Source organism: Gymnoscopelus microlampas, assembly GCF_963454915.1.
Source record: "Gymnoscopelus microlampas genome assembly, chromosome: 23".
In the NCBI taxonomy this organism is placed as follows: Eukaryota; Metazoa; Chordata; class Actinopteri; order Myctophiformes; family Myctophidae; genus Gymnoscopelus; species Gymnoscopelus microlampas.
Window position 1 is genome coordinate 28212183 of NC_139960.1, and position 22848 is coordinate 28235030.

The following is a 22848-nucleotide window of genomic DNA, read 5'->3' on the forward strand; positions in this document are numbered from 1 at the left end:
TCCTCTGTACAGAGAGAGAAGACTGCTCCACTCCCTGTGAGAGGAACCTCCACCCCTGCTGATAACCACCACACAGACAGACAGACAGACAGACAGGCACGCAGACAGGCACGCAGACAGGCACGCACGCACGCATGCACGCACGCACGCACGCACGCACGCACGCACGCACGCACGCACGCACACACACACACACACACACACACACACACACACACACACACACACACACACACAGAGGGAAGCCATGTTGGAGTGGCACCTGGAATCATAGAGCAGTGGTTGAGAACAATTCAAGGACCCTCAATTAGATGTGATTTTTGCCAGACCCAGAGGGTCAGCCTACATGAGGCTTTGTCTGTCCCTCTTTCCCTCTTTTCCTCTTTTCCTCTGCACACACGTCATGCTCCCCCCACTAGGAGTCTGGCAGTACCAGGTCTCCTGGTTCTAGTTATCCTTGGGACTCCAATCCATTGAGAGTGTACCATTTGACCCTTATGGGTCCATTTGGTTGCTTCCTTTTCTACACATTTGATAAGGTGTCCACCCAACGATTTGTAGCTGTTGCCATTCAATCCGAGAAGATTCGAAATGAGCTTCATTACATCATAACATGTGTTTATAAGGGTGTGACCTGCTCAGCAGTTTATTCAGTTTGTAGCGGCCCGTGGCAAGACTTTAAACCGTGTCAAGCGGAGAGACTACATGGCGACAGGCAGCACCATCACTGCATACGATGCAAAGATCGGTCCGTCCATCCTTAGCAGTGACCTTTCCTGCTTGGGTAGCGAGTGTGTGCAAATGATGGAATGCGGCGCCGACTATCTGCACCTCGATGTTATGGATGGACACTTTGTCCCCAACATCACTTTTGGACATCCCGTGGTGGAGTCCTTAAGAAAGTTTGTAGGCCAGAATCCATTTTTTGACATGCACATGATGGTCTCTCGGCCAGAACAATGGGTGAAACCCATGGCTGCTGCAGGAGCCAACCAGTATACTTTCCACTTGGAGGCCACCACCAACCCTGGGAAGCTCATCAAGGAGATCAGAGAGAGTGGCATGAAGGTAGGATTGGCAATCAAGCCTGATACTAAAGTTGCCGAGCTTGCGCCATGGGCTAATCAGATTGACATGGCCCTGATTATGACTGTTGAGCCTGGCTTTGGAGGACAGACATTCATGGAGGACATGATGCCCAAGGTCAGCTGGCTAAGGAGCCAGTTCCCTATGCTGGACATCGAGGTGGATGGAGGCGTGGGCACCGACACCATTCACAAGTGTGCCGAAGCAGGGGCCAACATGATCGTGTCGGGCAGTGCCGTGATTGGTAGTGATGACCCTCGTGCCGTCATTGCTCTTCTTCGCAGCGTGGTGGCCGAAGCGATTCAGAAACGCTCGCTAGAGCGCTGATAACCACATGGCCGTGATCCCGTAGCTATGCCCCTTAGCCAGCCCGTGGGGACAGTCTCTGGACAGTTCTGTGATTTAAAGGAACTGCTTACGCCCTATACGTTGTTGTACTTGTACAGCGAATAGCGAAAAAGGCGGATCTACAAGCTCACAACATATCGTATTGCCATGTGTGCTGAGCTTGTAAGTGTATTTTCACTACTTTTTAAAATGTCAATAATAATAATAATAATCTTTTCATTTTTTTTATTTTTATTTTTTGCAAATTTGCCTCTATACTGTACGGTTTGCCAGGGTTTCATGTGGTTAAAGCTCAAGTACTGATTATAGGGATCAAAAAGTGGACAGGCTCAGTTAGTAAAACTGAACAGGGTCACTCACGCTCAATTCTAGAACAGCATTCACAGTTCAACTGTGACAGTTCACAAGTCACATTCATAGGCAGTAATTCCAAACCCATGGTAATCCCTGGCAGCAAAGAATCCAAACTAACGTAAAATTGGAAATCAAAGTTCAGAGACATAGCATAATAACACATCAATAAAACAGCATCATGCTGTGAAGTCTTGCCCAGTTTTGAATTGGCACACCCCAGAATGCTACATTGATTTTGGTAGTGGGTTAGGACAATACATTTGTAAAAACACCATCTAATCAGCATCAACAAGGCTCAAATCCTCCCTATAATACAAGTCATCTCAGTAATGCCTTAACTTGGAAATCCTAGCAGTTTAAAAGCTGATTTAGGATAGGGAATACGAATCACAGAAAGTATAGGACTTTCAAAGCCTTTAAGAATTTGCAGTTTTTCTTTATGCAGGTATAATGTCATTGATGTGGGGTAACATTTTAGATTGGTTATTTTTGTATGACAGAGCGAGTGAGTGGGCCCTGTGTGGGCCCATGACCTAGAGGGAAAAAGTAACACAAAAGCCTCGATGCCAATGAAACTCCTTTGAATTGAATTGAATTTCTGTGCAGGAATGAATGCAGTCCACTAGGGGGCACAACCACACAGGATAAACCATAGGGATATAAGGCATTAATGAGAGACAGTCTGGAGAAAACATAACAACAACACATGGTATTAAGAAATACAAGTAAACACAATATAACTTAAACCCAGGATATAGGCTACACATAAGAGTTAAAAAAAGAGTTATTTTTTAACTCTAAAAAAAGAGTTATTTTACTTTAGCGCTAGGTATACTCTTGGTTGCTTGTTTTTGCAGAAAATGCAAAAACTTCTGACTTCTGGTGATTGTTTCGTTCCCTACCTATGTTGAATGCACTTATTGTAAGTCGCTTTGGATAAAAGCGTCTGCTAAAAAAAAAGACTGACTGTAATAAAACACTTACGCAATGTAGTCCTGCAACACCAAATACAAATTAATGGTACAATAAAATGATATAGTACCAATACATGTAGCACGAAGCATGTCACATAACTCACAAAATACAAAAACACTGAAACCCACCTAAAATAACAAATATCAACCACAAATATCAACACAAAATTAGCGATCATGTAAAATAGGATTAAAGTCGTTAACTTGATTTATGATTGACTCATATTGCTGCATCGGGGCCCCCTGGAAGTGGAACACCTCAAGGCAGGACGCTGGTCGGGTCCCCGGACCCGACTTTGAGAACCACAAGAGGGGGACAAAAGAAAGGGGGGAAACAAACTACAATTCCCACGATTCCTCGCTTGTGACGGACGCACGGCACAACGGCAGTGTTGCCATGTCAGCTTATTATAAGCGACCTTGGGCTTGTCTTTCTGTAAAGTGGCTTGTAAATATTGGTTAGTTGCGGAAATGCGGGTAGCGGGTTGCGGGTTTTTGGGCTTGTTTCTAAAGTGTAGTTGCTTATTTGGACTTGTTTCCTATTGTTGTTTAAACAAGTGGTTCTCAAACATTTTCATGGCAAGGTCCCCCAGATTAATATGTACTTGTCCGTCGGGCCCCCATCTAAGAATATTTTGTGCCAGGGACCCCCATATCAGATTAATGTGTTGTTAAAAATGTTTCAAAAAATATTCCAAAATTCCCCCAAAAATATTTTTGAAAATAGCCACCCGCCGCTTCTTTTGGGCTTGTTTTCATACACCTGGTTGCTTATTTCTCTCACAATCTGGCAACGCTGCTCAGTAGCCACTAGCGTCATGGCCCCGTTCAGAGATGTATTGTTGTTTTGGTATGTTATTGTTTTCATGTGTATGTTTCTGCTCATAAATGGATATGATGAATGTATTCGTCTTGTAGGCAGGCTGATGCATTAATGTGAGTGTGTTGTGTAGCTGTCAGTAGCTCTCTGCTTGATGTTTTGGTCATTAGCTGCAGGTTGTTTGTACATTCGTGTGCTATTTCGACTGATATACACATGTATTAGCCTGGGATCAAGACTATATCAGTGGTGGAAACAGTACTCATATATTTTACTTAAGTAAAAGTATCAATACTGCGATGTAGAAATACTCTGTTGCTAGTAAAAGTCCAGAATTAAAAATGTGCTAGTAGTAAAGTAGTAATAGTATTGGCATCAAAATGGACTTAAGTACCAAAAGTAGAAAGTACTCATTATGCAGAATGTCCCATTTCACAAGTTTTCAAGTGTAAAATATGTATATAAATAGCAGAAAATAGCAGATCTATAAGCTTGTGAGGTTTTAGATCTGCTATTTTCAAATGGCTGAAATGTATATAGGGCTGAAGTGGTTAATGTGTGTTTTGTAATGATAATACAAATCTACAAAATAACTAGTAACTCGTTTTCAAAAAATTATAGTGGAGTAAAAGTATAATATGTGTCTCTGAGATGTAGTGGAGTAGAAGTACAGAAATACTCCAGTGAAGTAAAAAAATATCTCAAAATTGTACAGTACTTGAGTAAATGTACTTAGTTACTTAACACCACTGAAGACGTATTTTATTGATTTTTACATTATATCGATGATACGAAAGTAAAAGTCAGACTCGATAAAATTACATCTATGATAGACTTGATCCAAGGCTACACATTTATAGAAGCACCCAGAGGTGATAGTAGCCTATTGTGCCAGTGGTTCTCAAATGTTCATGTCAAGGCCCCCTAATTTAATATTTTAATATGTATTTGGCCGCGGACCCCCATCTGAAAATATTTTGTGCCAGATATATCCATAGTCCCCCAAACAAGATATGTGTTGTTAAAAATGTTTTAAAAATATTCCAAATCTTTCACATATTTTCAAGATGTATTTATTTTTATTTATTAAATAGCAAGTTGAAAATGAGTGTTGATCTGCTATTGTTCCATTGTATAATATAGGGTTAAAGTTGTTAAATAGATTGTTATGCTTAATTAAGGGCCACCCTCAAGGCCCCGTGGGGTCCTCGGGCCCCACTTTGAGAACCACTGATTTGCCTCCATACCATTGGCTACTAATACCAAGCGAGTAGTTGAGTTCTGCTTTGCAAATGCAGAGCAATATCTAATGTATATTTCTGTATAACTGATTTAATCATGCTTGCAACATGTATTACTACAGTAAAATTCCACCCGATTACCATGCATTTAAACTGTTCCATATAGGCAATTCACAGATGATTGCTATTCATTATTTTTTTCCCCTTCTTCTACTTCTCATTATTATTATTATATATAGAGAGACTTTTACCAAATCAAATCCTTGTATGTGTGGACACAAAATGTACTTGGCTTAAGCCTTAGGCTATAAAGGTGTGTTTGTTATTTGCAGGGTGAGCCATTCGAATACACCCTTTACGTCGATGGACACCGGTTGCTGAATCCAGGTACCTCAGGATGTTTTGTATCTGTCCTGTACAGATACACAGAATCAGAATCAGGTTTATTGTCACATCACAGGTTTACAAGGTAAAAAAGTGGGTGAAATTCGTTTTTGTACATCGTTCCCATTGCAACGTTATTTCCATAGAAAGAAGAGGGGGGAGGAAGAAGAGGGGTGGAGGGAGGGCAAGTGGGAAGGAGATCAAACAAAAAAGGCCAAACAAGTTATCTACATATTTACAATAGTACCTGAGATAAAAAATGACTTAAGGTGCCTGAGCATAGCAGCAATGTATGTATACTGTGCATGATATACTTATGGACGTTAAGGTGTTTAGAGAAAAAAAGAGCACAATAAAAAGACAAAAAAAGTCAGTGCGTTATACATGGGATTAAGGTGCAAAAAAAGTCATCGCGTGTCAACCGCATAATCCACCTAAAGTGGACCGACCCTGGTATGATCCGCAAGTAGCTCCATGAGGGAGAGCAAAAAAAGAAAGTCACTTGTACCCGGTGTAGTCCACAGGTATGTCCAAGGAGGAGCCCAAGTCCAAGTCATTTTTCCCTGGCATAATCCACAGGTGTTCAGGAAGAGCCAAAAAACGTCTGTGACCAGCTGGACAGTACCGCCTATTGTCAGGCTGCTGAACAAGGCTCGTGCCTCATTCAGCAGTCTGACAGCAGCCGGATTAAAACTGCACCAGAACCTAGTGGTGGTACTCTTGACACTGCGGTAGGGCCCCTTGCCCGGTCGCGGTCGTTGTAGGGTTTTGAACAGTTTGTGACTTGGATGGTGCTTGTCCTTGATGATGCGCTTGGCTTTGACCACGCACCGCTTTTTGTACAGTTCCTGGAGCGCTGGGAGCTCGCCTCCCATTATACACTGTACTATTCTCAGTGTTAATTTAACTGAGAGAGCGTACAGAGATAACCAAACTGTAGTTACTAGTGATACATTTAGGTGGCTGTGTTACATCACATTTATGCCTGATTTATACATTGTTTTGCGTCGTGTCACACCCTGAAAAATACGTTGCGAGTAGGGTTTTTAAAAGGTTCCCTCTTAACGGTCCGATTCCTTAGCGATTACTATATATATATAGATTTGAGAAAATCTATATAATTTTGGGCTTCATTAAAACATTTTATAATTACAAATTCAACCATACATACAGTATTGCTTGCCTTACATATTATTGTAGTGGTTCTCAAAGTGAGATCCAGGGACCCTCTGGTTTATTTGAGGGGGTTCCAAAGTCAATAATTTGATGACCGGCAGTGGTTCCGGTAGGGGACACAAAGAGTCTCCTTTGTGTCTCCTACTGGAACCACTGCCTACCGGTCCGCTGGTCATCAAATTATTGTCTTAGGAATGCGACAAAAAACTAAAAAATATCCATGAATTCAAGTCTCCATGGGGTGACTAATCAATTTTTTTTGGGGGGGGGTGAACTATCCCTTTAAACCTTGAACCCCTTCCTCTCTCTCTAGAATGAACGACATGAATCTGAGTCCTGTGGGCATGGACCAGCTCAGCGTACCCTCTGTGAGCGCCAGCCACCTGGGTCTGCCCACCTCCCCCACACACAACCCCCTCCCCACGCCAGGTAAGGTTCGGCCCTTTGCATTTTTACAGCGTGGCTCTGTCTGACACTGGATCTCTCAACCTTTTTCACCCCCAAATTAATTTGTATTTTAGCCGCGGACCCCCCCCTCGAACACCTCATGGGGGTCCCCGGACCCCACTTTGAGTGCAAGTGCATTAGGCCACTGACTAATTCCCTTAATTACCTCAAAACTGTACTTACGTTCAGTACTTGAGTAAATGCACTTAGTCCCTTTCCACCCACTATGTTATTTATTCCTTGGTGTCAACTTTTGCAGGCATGTCGGTGACCATCCCCGGCCTGGGTCCTTCCCTGGGGTCTCTGCCCTCAGCGCTGTCCCTCATGCTGCCCATGGGCCCCCTGGGGGACAGGGGGGTGATGTGTGGTCTGCCGGAGAGGAACTACTCCCTGCCCCCACCTCCATACCCCCACCTAGAGAGCAGCTACTTCAGACACATACTGCCAGGTATGGGGGGTGCCATACTTCCTTGAAAAGTGAACAAAAATAACAATCTATTAATAATTGATCCCTACTTTGGGCATGTATTTGTTCACTATAAGCGGAATGTTTCAAAAGCGTTCCAAAATAGTAGATCTACAAGCATCAAGCTCGTAGATGGGCTATTTTTGGAGATTTGTAGACAAATAATACAAGCACAGCGTTTATAGTACAGCGTTTAACTATTAGAGCTGCAACCAGCGATTCTTTTCTTAGCGATAATAATCTACTGCTTACTTTGACTTTTGAGAAATTGAAAAACACGAAACATAGCCGATCTACAACCTCATGATGCAATGTTTGTAGATCAGCTATTTTCTAATTCCGTCCCCAAAATCGATTTCATTAAAACTATTTATTTATTTATTTATTTATATATATTTTAAATAGAATATTTTGATTAACCACTTAAACCCATCGGCATCGGTATTGTGGGGAAAGCTTTCGCAGAAAATAGCAGATCGACAAGCCCGTTGTGAGCTTGTCGATCGGCTATTTTCGGCAAAAGCTTTCCCCACAATAACAGAAAACACAAAAGACACTAGTATTGAGCTCTGAGGGACTCTGGTTAAAGTGGTTAACTATTTGCACCCCTAGTAAACGGTATCCTACTCTTTGTCACGCCGTGTCTCTGTCTCTGTCCTGGGGAAGGTATATTGTCCTATCTGGCGGACCGGCCTCCACCTCAGTACATCCATCCCAGCAGCCTCAACATGGACGGCACCCTGTCCGTGTCCAGCAACAACCCCTCAGGTATGGACCCCTACAGTGGCCCCGGGGGGCCGCTGGAACAGGGCCTGGTGCCCCTGGACACTCGACAGGTAGGGCTCACCGTCACCATCATGGCATTTTATTGGGCCATTAACACATTAAGACCTGAGACCCATTCTAATGTCTTCTAATTCTTAACAGTTTCTGGAAAACTTATGTTTCTATATCAAGGAATCCCAAGATTAGATGTATTTGTAGATGTATAATAATGTAGTTTGTACTTTCCAAATGTACAAAAAAAAAATCACACCCTGTGTGAAGGTAGCGGCGCCTTTGATACATTTTGTCATCGATATGTGTTTATAATGTGTTTATAGCCACGTGTCATGTGAAGCTTGACCAATCACTTTGTTGACGCACCTGACCAATCAGAACGTTGACGTACGCACACGGACAAAGTCAGGTATAGAGCAGGATCCGCTCTATACCTAAAGGTATAGAGCGGCTAGCGCCGCTAAAAATCACACCCTGTGTGAAGTGAGTGGTGCCTTTGATGAGCCCCGTATTTACCCCCGTATTGATGTTGTCATCAATGTTTGTGGACAGACATACATACATACATACATACATACGGACACACGGACAAAGCCAGTGTAGCCGCTCCTATATGTGGGGTTGCGACCCATGACCATCCGTCGTGAAAATGTGTCTTTCCCTGTACTGTGATTGGCTGATGAGTGTTCAGACCACTCTGTGATTGGCTAGCGAGACGCATGATGAAATTCATAATCTACTATAAATAGCACCACGCACTTAAAAAAAAACTTTTTTTTTAAGTGATGACCTTAAATAACACCGCTCACTTCACACTGGGTGTGATTTTTAGCGGCGCTAGCCGCTCTATACCTGACTTGCGTGTGCGTCAACGTTCTGATTGGTCAGGTGCGTCAACAAAGTGATTGGTCAAGCCTCACGTGACACATGGCTATAAATACATTATAAACACATATCGATGACAAAATGTATCAAAGGCGCCGCTACCTTCACACAGGGTGTGATTTTTTTTGTATACAGATGAATACATACAGATGAATGGAAACCATTCGGATGATTATGCAAAAATAATTGTGATTGTTATAATTTTTTAAATAATTGATTTTATTGATTATGTCAATAAACTGCTCCCCTAATAAGGTTCATGTGGTCTACCATAGGTCAGCAGCCAGGGGGACCTCCACCAGGGTGGCGCTCACGAACTAGACTCTGCAGGCCTGGCCATGGAGTCCCGCGTCAGCAGCCCCATGTCCCCTGACAGGTTATTATTGTTTAGAATTGTCATTATTTTTTATTTGTACTTGGTTTTGACATACGATTATACGTTTCAATTTGTTATCATTTGTTTTTAAAGTGGGATGGTTAGTTTAGTTTTTATTTTGTGAAAATGCTTTATTGTTAAGTTTTTTTGTTTTAAGATATTTTTTGGGCCCCCAATGGTTATGGGGGTCCTTTTAAAAGTTTGAGAACCACTGGTTTCTAATATCCTTGGTCCCCTTGATAGGATGGGCGAGGACCTGGCCAACATGGAAGGCGTGTGTGTGGTGACGGTCTCCGACCCCCAACAGCAGCTGGGCGGAGGTATAAAGGCTTGTCATAATGGTTGCGTGAGCGCCTTATCGCAATTAATGGAGATAATCTTTTTTTCTGTTGAAAAATGTTTGTTTTTAAGTTATTGAGTATATGGCCTGTTTTGACCATAGTACATTATTCTTTTTGATTGTTGGTACCAGTCATTGTCAGTAATTGTTTGGTATTTAAGTTGTTTGTCATCTCACCTGTGCAATTATTGTTTACAAAGCAAAAAAAAAAGTATACAGTATGTTCAAAAGTCCAATGCCAAAAGCCCATTGAAATGGTTAAAGGGATTGACGGCAACTGCCTCCAGCAGTTCGTTTCCCCGACCACCAGGGGGTGACGCAGGAGGGACTTCCATAGAGTTAAGGAGACTTCTGAAGGGGCCATGCCGAAAATAGGTTGCTTTATTCGGATCCAATGCGTGTTACTGCCTGCCCCTGCTGGTTCTCTGAATTTTTATTTTTAAATAGGCTCTTACATGATAAATTGACCACATATATGAAGTTAAACTACTAAATTCTATCCAAACGCTATCTTAAAAGTAAATTCTGTGCCTCAAAAACGAAGTTTGAGAATGTTTTAAAACCGAAAGTAAAAGGTTCACACGGACACGGACGCGCACATGCGTGCGTTAATTTACGCCCCGGACAAACATAAACAGTAGGGAAAATACGGATTTCAGAAAGAGGACTGTGTTTCAATGCAGGAAAACACCCAGCATCATTATGTAGTGGCTGATAGAGGGGAAAAATGCAAAATATATAAATATATATATTTTTTTTAATTTAGGCTTAATGTTGCCTAGAATCCCTTTAATCATTATCTGTGTGGCAATTTAGTCATCAACTAAAATGTCATGACAACCCTAGGCGGAGGGAGGCCCCCCCAGCCCCACGAGGGCATGGCCGGGGTTGACACGTCCTCCGGCGTGATGCCCCCCCTCCACGGCGGACCCCCCGTCCTGGAGCTGCCCGTGGTGATGGAGCCGGAGCACATGGGGGGCCGGGGCGTTGGGGGCAACGCCCCCGGTGCGGTGCAGGAGCAGCTCCACGCTGCCAGGGGCGTGGTGAGCGTGGTGCTTACGGGCTCCATGGCCGCGCAGGTAGGCCTCTCACAATTATGATTACATGATCGCCTGATATTAATCGCTTCCATTCATCTGTATACATTTATCATTTTCAAAAATAGCGTAAATAGCAGATGTACAAGCTTACAACGCATTTTATTTTTAATGTGTTCCAATGTTCAGTGCCAGAAACACAATTAAATCGTTAATCGCGAAAAATTAGTGACAATTAATCGTCAAGCAAACTGTCTTGATGGTGACAACCCTACTATGCGCATGCAGGGCCAGCTGGAACCGGTGTCCCTCCACGGGCATGCGGGCATGGGCCTGGAGGCGGTCAACGTGTCCCCCATCATCACGGCCGAGGTGTCCCTGGGGCCGGAGAGCAACCTGGTGCTGGTCAACTCCAGCCTGCAGCTTGAGGACTCCAGCTCCAACAAGGAGAACATGGTCCCCGCCTATACCATCTGTAAGAGACAGACTAACTCATCTATAATCTGTAAGAGCAGATTAACTCATCTATACCATCTGTAAGAGACAGACTAACTCATCTATACCATCTGTAAGAGACAGACTAACTCATCTATAATCTGTAAGAGCAGATTAACTCATCTATACCATCTGTAAGAGACAAACTAACTCATCTATACCATCTGTAAGAGACAGACTAACTAATTTATACCATATGTAAGAGCAGATTAACTCATCTATACCATCTGTAAGAGACAGACTAACTCATCTATAATCTGTAAGAGACAGACTAACTCATTTATACCATCTGTAAGAGACAGACTAACTCATCTATAATCTGTAAGAGCAGATTAACTCATCTATACCATCTGTAAGAGACAGACTAACTCATCTATAATCTGTAAAAGCAGATTAACTCATCTATACCATCTGTAAGAGACAGACTAACTCATCTATACCATCTGTAAGAGACAGACTAACTCATCTATACCATCTGTAAGAGCAGACTAACTAATTTATACCATCTGTAAGAGACAGACTAACTCATCTATTCCATCTGTAAGAGACAGACTAAGGCCAGGTACACACTGCAGGACATTAGGTCCGATATTGCTGTCGCCGACCTTTTTTGGCGCTCGCCGACAAAACCTCCCGACCTGACGCAGATCGGCCTTTGATCGGCGAGATAATGCTCGCTGTGTGTGAAAGGCTCCGCGACACGATGTGGCCGCGATTCTCCGCTCTGCGACGGCTTTCCGACCGTTTTCAGATAACTAAATTGTTAGATATTCAGATCTGTCTGGGACAGGACAACAGACAATATCATACACTATGAACGGGGCTGCGAGCACCTTGCGAGGAGATGCACGCTACAGCCAATGAGAGCACATTACAGCCACCGTGGCTATGGAAGGTCTGTGGACCTGACCACAACAAACAGATCCCCCACACAGTTACCGTCCAGTCCTGTATTAAGTTAAATATTATTATAAAACAGAATGAGAGTGAGCAAGCGTGCTCAAAGGGGGGCTGTTTATTTGAGACTATTGCACAGAGATAGAGACAGAGAAAGACACAGAGAGCGAGCGGTGTGTGTGTGTGTGTGTGTGTGTGTGTGTGTGTGTGTGTGTGTGTGTGTGTGTGTGTGTGTGTGTGTGTGTGTGTGTGTGTGTGTGTGTGTGTGTGTGTGTGTGTGTGTGTGTGTGTGTGTGTGTGTGTCTCGTAGTCTGTGAGTATTGCCAGATTTTGCGAGATAAATAAGCAACCAAGTTTGTGAAAACAAGCCCAACAAAAGCGACTATGAGCACTTTAAGCCTATATACAAATACATTGGATACTTGAAAATAGACGATCTACAAGCTCACGTTGTAGATAGGCTATTTAAAGAAGACATGGGGGGGGGGGGGGGGGGGGGGTTGTGGAGTATTTTCCAAATCCACACAGATCTTGTATGGGGGTCTATGGCACAACATATTTTCAGAAGGGGGAGGTCTGCGCCTCTGCGGACAAATATTAATTTGGGGGTCCTTGCCATGAAAATGTTTGAGAACAACTGGTTCAAACAACATTAGGAAACAAGGCCAAAAAAGCAACTACACTTTCAAGCAACTTTACAGAAAAACAATCCCAAAGTCGCTTATAATAAGCGGACATGGCAACTCTGTCACAGCGGAATCAGCGCACTTGCCGTGCGAGAGAGAGACAGAGAGAGAGGGGGGGGGGAGAGGCATATCACAGGATACGTCGATTAAAATGAATTGGAATAAACACAAATGTATGTATTGGGTCTGACTCTGGAGATAGCATCCTAGTGAACTATCCTACAGTGTGTCAGCCCTTGTCGGGGATCAATCGTGTTGTGAAAACCACAACGACATTATGACAGATTTCAAGAAATAAACTCCTGCAGTATGTTATGCTTAACGATCAGATGACCCCCCGAGCACTTTAAGGTCCTGCAATGTGTACCTGCCTTAACTCATTTATACCATCTGTAAGAGACAGACTAACTCATCTATTCCATCTGTAAGAGACAGACTAACTCATTTATACCATCTGTAAGAGACAGACTAACTCATCTATACCATCTGTAAGAGACAGACTAACTCATTTATACCATCTGTAAGAGACAGACTAACTCATCTATACCATCTGTAAGAGACAGACTAACTCATCTATACCATCTGTAAGAGCAGACTAACTCAGGGGTGGGGGTCCTCTGGCACAAATACATATTCATTTGGGGGTCCTTGGCACGAAAAAGTTCTCAAGAACCACTTATTTAGAAGGCATTTGTAGAATCGGCCTCAGGTCTTAATGTTGTTAACACAAAACCTCTCTTACGGGGGTTCCTTGACACTGAGCTAAACTCAAGACGTGCCTGTTTGTGATTTTTTTTTATTTTTTCCCCCCAGGGTGCACTCTGTGCGAGCGCTCGTATACCTCAGACTGTCCGGAGCACGGCCCGGTCACCTTCATCCCCGACGCGCCCATCCAGAGCCGGGCCCGCCTCTCTCTGCCCCGTCTGCTCTGCCTCCGCATCTCAGTGGCTGACGAGCCGCTCGGTAAGACCACACCACAGCAGGTCTGAAACACATAGGAAATATGTGGCGGTTAGATGACTAGGCTGAAGAAGAAGAAACGGCTCAGCTTTGTGACGCAGGCATATTGTCGTTTTTCAAGGTCTAACTGGGTGTTCTTTGGGATGCTTTTTGTTAGGCGTGTTCGCACGGGACATCATTTCTCCTAGGACCTGCTTCGGACCAATGGTTGGGCAGCACTGTAGCAATGTGGTTCTTTCCGATTGGCCAGAGAAAGACATGCCGCAGATATGGAAGGTTAGTGCAACAGGCTTGTGTACAAACTGCAACGTGTTGTTTATCTGCCTAAGACATAATACACAGTAGATGAAAATAATGATTAGTGGACAGAATGCATGTCGTGTAACCAAACGTTCCCTGGTTCGATCCCTGCAATGACCAACGTGTGTCTGTTTGGTTAAGGGGGTTAGAAGCAGAGGGACACGGGGGACATGTATGTCCCTGCATTATTGCAGTTAAACCTCCCAATAACAAACAGTAAGTCCTGTACTTCCCGTTTCAGATGTACCACAACAATGTGCTGGAGTTCTGCATTGTGACCACCGATGAGAACGAGTGCAATTGGATGATGTTCGTCCGTAAGGCAAGGTAAGCATGATTGTACCATGTTATGTCTGATGTCCCTTAACCCTCTGGTGTATGCCATTTTGTTTTCAAAAACTACATTTTGTGTCAGGGCTGGTATGGCCTACTTTAAAGGAGTAGTTCACCCAAAAAAACCTACGTATTTTCTATCAATTACACACCCCATGAAGCCTTAAATTTGTGGATTTCTTTTTTCTTTTACATATGACCAAAGCTGTTACCAGGGACGTCACAGGCTCTCAGAAGGTGGGGGGATGGACTTTCGGTGGACTATACCCCTTACTTTACACTTTTGGCTATTCAAAAATAGCAGATATACAAGCTCATAGCGCGGCACCGAGTGCCGCGCTATGAGCTTGTAGATCTGCTATTTTTGAAAAAGCGTGAAAAACATTTGTTACTGTCAAATGTAAACAAATTCTGTATTTTCAAAAAGTTTTTTTGGCGGATTTTGTTAGTTTTTTTTCGTGTTTTGGTTACTTTATTTCGGTTTTAGGGTTAGGTTATTTAATTCTTATTTTTGCCTGATTTTACCGATTTATTATCAAAAAATATATATATATATTTTTTTTTTTTTCAAAAAGTGGGGGGTATGAAATCACGGATCTGTGAGAGTGAGGGTGTCGCGTCGTACGCAATCACTGTATGTGTCGTGTCGTACGCACAGTGGATGGCCGTGATGCCCCTGGCTGTTACTTTTCAGGAATCAAGTAAAAAAAAAACGGCAGCAGATCGACATGCTCCAAATGCGTCGCGTTTCGAGCTGGCGGTTCTGCTACTTTTTGATGCTTTTGTGCGACGCTGTAGTGTGATCAAGTGGGGCCGTTGATTTACGGAAAAACACGAAAAAGGTAGAATGTGGAGATAAGAGGTTTCTGCTTGTGTTTGTTTAGGACGCGAGAGGAGCAGAACCTGGTGGCCTACCCTGCCAACGGCAAGCTGTTCTTCTGCACCACCTCAGAGATCCACCCCGAACAGGAGCTGGTCTTCTACTATAGCAGAGACTACTGCAGCCTGATGGGTGCGTCTGCCACACACTCTGAACAGAACACACAATCTCTGTTCTCTAGGGATGCACGATTAATCGGTATCGTGTTGGCCTTAACCCATTAAGACCTGAGGCCGATTCTACAAAATGTCTTCTAAATCCTAACTGTTTTTTGAAAAAACTTATGTTACTATGTCAGTGGTTCTCAAACTTTTTCACGTCAAGGACCCCCAACATGATAGGTATTTGGCCACGGTCCCCCATCTAAAAATATTTTGTTCCAGGGACCCCCAGAAGCAAAGATTTGAATTAAAAATGTTCGCTTTAAAATAATATAAATATATTAATTTGCACACATTTTCGCGATTTTTCAAAAATATCAGATCTACAAGCTCGTAGCGCGGCACTCGGTGCCGCGCTATGAGCTTGTATATCTGCTATTTTTGAATAGCCAAAGTGTAAAATAATGCTTTTTAGCTCAAATCAATAAGTGAAACAGATGCGTTCCAGGTCTTAATGGTTTAAAATGAATTATCGGTATCAAATATTGGTGTAATATATTGGTTTTAGCCGATACAGTATATTATTTTAGAATAATTATGTTTGAATGTGAAGCTGAAAAAGTCTTTTGTGATGATTGAAGGCTGCAGATTCAACCGGTGTTTTCCAGGGAAGCTTTCAAAAGGTCAACAAGTTGGAGCATTTTTACATAAAAAATACTAAGCTGTTTATGTTGGGTTATGAGCCAACATTTCAATATGGTGCATCCCTAGTTCTGGAACTACTGGAATAAAGAGGCATTGCCTTTTACAGAAAGGACAACATTTGATCTAGTTTTATACAGATATTCGACATCGGTAAATATCGGTTATTGACCATAACAGCAATGTTGACAAACTTGACATCGGTTATCGATATCGGCCATAAATGTTACATCTGTGCAGCCCTACTGTTTTGACCAGCTACAGGAGCTGGATGGTACTACCTGTATAGTTCCTGTACAACTCCCTGTATAGTACAAATATACATAATTTGACGACGCTAACGTTCCCTCACGGCTACTTAGTGATTATTATATCATTTGCTTTTTCGATGAATCGAATAATCGAAAATCTCGTTTTTGGTAAATATTGATATATTTTTATACATCAATGAATCTATTAACCGCTCTTATTTTTCACTTTATCGCACAATGGTGTTGTGCAAAAATGTTGAAAATAGCTGATGTACAAGCTCATACAGCTATTTTGAGCTAGCAATCTTTATATATAATACAGAACTGTATGTTCACTTATAACATGCCCAAAATAGAAATTGATTATTAATAGATTGATTCATTATTTCATTATTATTATATTTTTTTAAATAATCGAGTAGTTTGATTACGCGCTTGCCTGTTTGCACCCCTAGAATTGACATTTTGACCCCTCCCTGTCACTTTTGCGCGTCCTCCTCAGGCGTCCCTCAGGTGCCCGAGGGCCAGATATGCCAGTGTGGCAAAGAGTGCTCCTCCTTCGCCGAGCTCAAGTCCCACCTGAGCAGCCACAACCCGCCTCCTGCTCACAGGAGCCACAGCCCCGCGCAGCAGCAGGAGCACGCTCAGCAGCAAGATCAACCACCGTCACACACACACCAGTATGCCTGCCACAAATTACTACATAATAATCGTGTGATTGCAGTTATTTGAGATAATCGCAATTGTTGTTTTTTTGCCTAATCAGAACAGTTTTCATTCATTTCTATGAATTAATCTGTTGAAAAATAGCGGGAAATAGCCGATCTACAAGCTCACAATGCGACGTGTCGTGAGCTTGTATCTTGGCTATTTCCACTATTTGAAAAGATACATATTAAAGTATAAATGATTAAACGCATGGCCTGTTCTGGCCATAGTACATTATTTATTTTGATTGGTGTCGGTCGTTGTCAGCCATTTCTTTGTATATAATAGTTATTTGTCATGTCTGCCCCTTACCATTTTTGGCCAAAGAGAATTTTCCAAGGTTCAATGCCAAAAACACAATGAATATCGTTAATCGCAATCATTTGCATTTATATTGACATTTGCTCATGATGGTTTGTGACAGCCCTACACACCAGGAAGACAAACTGACCAACGGGACGTCTAGCTCCTCCTCTTCCCCTTGGCCGTGCCACACCCACAACTCCAACAACGGCGGTGGCAACAGCGGCGGTAACGGAAGTAACGCCAACTCTAATGGCACCAGCTCCAGAGCCCCGGGCTCCGGCGGCCACCACCACGCCAGAGAGAAGAAGTTCAAGTGTAGCATGTGTTCGCGCGCGTTCAGCACGTCCACCAAGCTCAACGTGCACTTCATGGGCCACGTGGGCATGAAGCCGCACAAGTGTGAGTACTGCAGCAAGGCCTTCAGCGACCCCAGCAACCTCCGGATGCACCTCAAGATTCACACAGGTGTGGATGGACGCACAGTTAGGCCTGTCCTGACTTACATCATATGCATACATACTGTACACTATATACTGTTTTGTTGCTGTCGGGCAGAAACCTTTTGTTTTTGTAAATTGACGCCCATACTCATACTGCAGCGCCACAAAAGCGTCTGCGGCGCACAGCGTTTTGAGCTTGTTTATCTGCTACTTTTGCTATCTTAGAATTTGAATCCTGAAAAGTAAAAGTTTTGAACATATGAGGTTTCCACCTGACAGAGACGATATAATAAACATTGTGTGTGAGGGCTGACGCGGCCTGAACTCTAGGAAATAGTGTTGAAAATATCAGATATATATAAAAATATCAGATATATAAGCTCACAGCGCGTCGCATCACAACACATTGTGAGTCGCTATTTCTGAAACTTTCTGAAAAATCTTGAAAAAATGTATACATTTTGGACTATTCTTTACGTATATAATGACCCAAAATTGCAAGTTATGATTTTGTGCAACTTGTTTCAAATGACCTCCAACCACCTCCAAACAGACAAGGCATCACGCCCTACTCTTTGATCTTTGGCGCCAGACCCCAGCTTGGGAAACACTGATTTATATCACAGGTCACTGCTATGCTTCACATCATTCTTATGTTTTCTGCTTACAGGACAGAAGAACTACCGGTGCACGGTCTGCGAGAAGTCGTTCACCCAGAAATCGCACGTGGCCTCGCACATGGTCATCCACACCGGCGCCGAGAAACTCAAATGCGACCTCTGTGACCGGGCCTTCATCAGGAAACAGGACCTGAGACAGCACATGTTCTCTCACACGCAGTACGTTCGTTTACCACACCTTTCTCTCACGGTGTCAATCTATTTAAGATTTAGACCTGGAACACCTATACGTTATTGTACCTTTCAAGCCGGGAACACCTCTGTGTGTAGTTGTTTCTATATACAGTATATTGCAACATGAATTGTTTTTGAATAAATATTGGACGCTTTTCAGAAAACTAAGGTCAGGATTTAGAAGGCTTTTTTAGAATATTTTTAAGCAATCTATACTTGTATACAGATTAGGCTTATAGGAATGTATTTAAAAATAGTTTGTATGTTTTTAATTAAATAATCACAATCGATGAAAAGATCTGTAAGATTCTGAAAATTTCACTTGCGCCCTTTGCGCTCCAAGCCCTTGTGAAATCTTCGCTGTCGGGTGGAAACCTAGTATGTCAAAAAACTAAGTAAGTAAGTAGCCTTGCCGAGCCATGAGGCTCATCATCTCCTGTTTCTGTAGCGTGAGGAGGTTTGACGTACAAGTACACCCCTGGACATGACGCTAGTATGTCGCAGGGACTCACCCCCAATCCAACCCTTGATGCTGACTACCAAGTAGGGAGGCATTGGGTCCCATTTTATAGAGTCTTTGGTATGACTCGACCGGTGATCGAACGCCGACCTCCCAGTTTCAGGGTGGACACTAACCACAAGGCCACTGAGCTGGTAAAAAAAAAATTACTTTTCAGGAAATCGAAAGAAGAACCTGTGTTCCAATGGATGTAGTTATTATTTAGTTACAAGCTTGTTAACACTTTTCATTGGTTCAGGATTCATGAAACCCACACTTAACCACTTTCACGTTCAAAACATTTCAAAAATAGCAAAAGTAGCTCACAACCCGTTGCAGTGCTATCTGCTATTTTTGCTACTTGTGTGACATTTCTTATTTTGGTAACACAAACAAGTGGGATTCGAGTAGGGCTACAACAATTAATCAAAATAATCACTTATAAAAGATGACAGATTTTTATGAAATAATAAATAGGGGGGAATATAAGGCGATAAAATGATAGGCAACAAACATTTTCAAAAGTAGCGCCGGTTTGTTGTATGACAGTGTAGAATTAAAAAATCACACCCTGTGTGAAGGTAGCGGCGCCTTTGATACATTTTGTCATCGATATGTGTTTATAATGTGTTTATAGCCATTTGTCACGTGAAGCTTGACCAATCACTTTGTTGACGCACCTGACCAATCAGAACGTTGACGCACACGGACAAAGTCAGGTATAGAGCGGCTAGCGCTGCTAAAAATTGGAAAATAGGCAATCTACTGTATAAGCTCACAATGCGACACGATAAATATGCTATTTTCACTATTTCCTGAAAAGTAACACGTTTTGGACAGACAGTACAAGGTTTCCACCCGACAGCGATGATATCTTGGTTGTAATGGTAAGAACTTTTCCTTTCCCATCAGCGAGCGTCGAATCCAGTGCCCCAAGTGCGACAAGTTCTTCCTGAAGACCAACCACCTGAAGAAGCACATAAACTCTCACGAGGGCCGCAGAGACTTCGTGTGCGAGAAGTGCCACAAGGCCTTCCTCACCAAGTACCACCTCACTCGCCACCTCAAAATATGCAAGGGCCCCAAGGCCGAGAGGGAGAGGGGGGGGTCCCGGAAAGGACCGGACGACGACGAGGAGGAGGAAGATGAGGAGGAGGAAGAAGAAGAGGAAGAGGAGGAAGATGGCAGAAGAGGCGGAGGGGTGGAGGGACTAGTCGATTCGGCCAGCAATGAGGACTGTGGCTTAGACGTGGGGGGATATAGTTCTGAAAAGTCGCTGTCGCCATCACATTGACTTACACCAGTGGTTCTCAAAACATTTTCATGTCAAGTACCTCCCCAAATTGATATGCATTTGGCCGCGGACCCCCATCTGAAAAGATTTTGTGTCAGGTACGCCCATAAGAGAAGATGTGTGTACATTTTAGTACATTATTCCGAATTATTCACAATTTTTCCTTTTTTCTCCGACATTAGCAGACCTGCGAGCCTGTAGGTCTGCTATTTTCGAATAACCTAAGTAGGAAATAAGGTTAAAGTGATTTAACTAATTTTGTTGTGGACCCCTGGGGGTCCCTGGACCCCACTTTGAGAACCACTGGACCACACACACTGTGCCTCTGGAGAGGTTTTATTTATTGACTTTTGTACGACTGCATTGTCCCTTTGTTTCACTTACCGGTACATTGCCAAATGAATGAACAATTATTAACGAAGATTCATCTGAACAATTGAAACTTATAGAAAGATCATGGCTTTGTTTTTTTAACCACATGAACTAGGGCTGGGCGATATGAATTATAACGATTATTTCATTACTTTTGCCTCGATTGTGATTAGTGAACGAATATTAAAACACATCTATATAGTGAAAATTGCAGATCTACAAGCTCTGCAATGCAACAAGCTTGTAGATCGGTTATTTCATCTATTTTTGGTACGCCACCATTATACAGTGAAGCATAATACAGGGTTAAGTGATTCTTCGGACTAATAGATTTAGTTGATTATAAAAAAATCTATTCAGATTCTTGTGTCGATTCGTTGATAGAAATACAAAAAAGTATAAAAGAAAAAAAACCTGGTTCTCGATTATTCCATTAACCTCCATTACATGAGCAAGATTAAGTCGGTTATTGCTAAATGTCGGTTTTGACATATTTTTGGTGAGTTGCCGAACCTTAGCATCCCTATTATGGACCTGTCATAATAGGTGAAAATAACAAAACAGCCCACCCGAAAATAGGCAATCGTTCTGGAAAAATAGCCGATCTACAAGCTCTCAGTGTGTCTTGATGTGGTGTGAGCAGGTTTCAGCCTCTCCATGCTTTTAAGATAATTGTTCCTGTATAAGCCAATAGATATGCTACTTGTATTGTGGTCTTAAAGTCATACTGAGTGTAACTTTTTGAATGAAATTAAAGATTTGTATTTGTAAGGTTTATATACTGTGTATATATGTATGTTACAATACATGTGGGAAACCAGTACAAGTGAGAGAAACGGAGCGGGGAGCGCCCGTTTTGGGGAAACTGGGGCCGACAGGACCTGCTGATCGACGTCCCTGCCAGAAAAACGAGCGCCCCCATTCCGTTTTTCTCACTTGTACTGGTTTCTCATATGTACTGTAACACATATATATTTACAGTATATATATAATCTTTCCACATAAATGTGTTTTTGACAACTCCTCTAAACACTATTAGTATTTTTTATTCTGTCTGAGGCAGACACACTCGCGGCATATAGACATAGGCACCAGAAATGTGCCAGAAATGTATTTATGTCTTTAAAGTTAATAAATACCGTTTTGGACAACTTGTTACGTTACAAAATGTCGTCGGGCGCTAGGAACCTGTAGCATTCTTTTTTGAGCTAGCCAAATGCATTAATGACACGGAGCTATGAGAGGTGTCGCCAAAAACACTACTAAAATGAATGTTACACAGTATACTGTATGACTTTAAGATCTGATATACAGTTGTCTTTTTTAAAGACCCGGTACTAACAAGACTCGTCATGTTATTGATGTTAAAATAAGCTATCTTCTTTATATAATTATTACTTTGTTTGTTTTTTTCTTTATTCACTGTTAGAGCAGAGTGAATGCCTGGCAATATTGATTTATTTGCAAATCAGCGGCATAATGTAACAGAGCAAATGCCATGTTCTTAACAGAGTAAGAATATGGATTTTGTTTTGTTTTGTTTACACATATTGAATAAATTATAGGTCCTGTATTTAATCATGATCATATTTTGTGCCTTTAAAAAAAAAGAAAAAAAGGGGGGGGGGGGGGGGGTTCCACAGCCTGGGAGCCAGCCTGGGGGGAGAAATGATTCTTCCCTGTGTTAGCTGATCTAAGTGTAGGGGTGGATCCTGTCCTGAAGGTAAGGAGGTGCCATGCACTTGATTACCTTGTATTGCCAGTGATTCTCAACCTTTTCTTGATTAGGGCCCACTTGAAAATCTCAAAAGTGTTTGCGTACCATCCAATTAGCTGCCGCGTTAGGTGGTCAGATGGGTGGATGTTTATTCTAAAAGGAGTAGTTAACCCAAAACATGATTTTCTATCAATTACACACCATGAAGCCTTGAATTCATTTTTTTGTTTTTGTCACATTCCTAAGCCAATAATTTGATGACCGGTGGAGTCTCAGAGTCTCCTACTGATTCTCCTATTGACCGATGACCCGGTCATCAAATTATTGGCTTAGGAATTC

At 42.5% G+C, this 22848-nt stretch overlaps 2 protein-coding genes across 2 annotated transcripts; both read left to right on the forward strand.

Moving 5' to 3' along the window:
- Window positions 1-930: 930 nt before the first annotated feature.
- On the forward strand, window positions 931-1413 carry LOC311040151 (ribulose-phosphate 3-epimerase-like; the record flags this gene model as incomplete). The annotated part of the gene is made up of 1 exon (XM_084050246.1): window positions 931-1413. The coding sequence occupies one exon, from the start codon at window positions 931-933 to the stop codon at window positions 1411-1413; it is 483 nt and encodes a 160-aa protein (XP_083906372.1).
- Window positions 1414-3570: 2157 nt separating this feature from the next.
- Window positions 3571-22330, forward strand: prdm4 (PR domain containing 4). Its single transcript, XM_084050464.1, has 17 exons — window positions 3571-3612; window positions 5156-5210; window positions 6697-6812; window positions 7090-7278; window positions 7963-8132; window positions 9237-9337; window positions 9581-9657; window positions 10524-10756; window positions 11003-11189; window positions 13606-13755; window positions 13910-14028; window positions 14294-14379; window positions 15270-15397; window positions 16822-16999; window positions 17452-17798; window positions 18444-18612; window positions 20039-22330. Exons 3-17 carry the CDS (start codon window positions 6698-6700, stop codon window positions 20418-20420), a joined length of 2631 nt encoding a protein of 876 aa, XP_083906590.1. The 5' UTR covers window positions 3571-3612; window positions 5156-5210; window position 6697; the 3' UTR covers window positions 20421-22330.
- The last annotated feature ends 518 nt before the right edge of the window (window positions 22331-22848 follow it).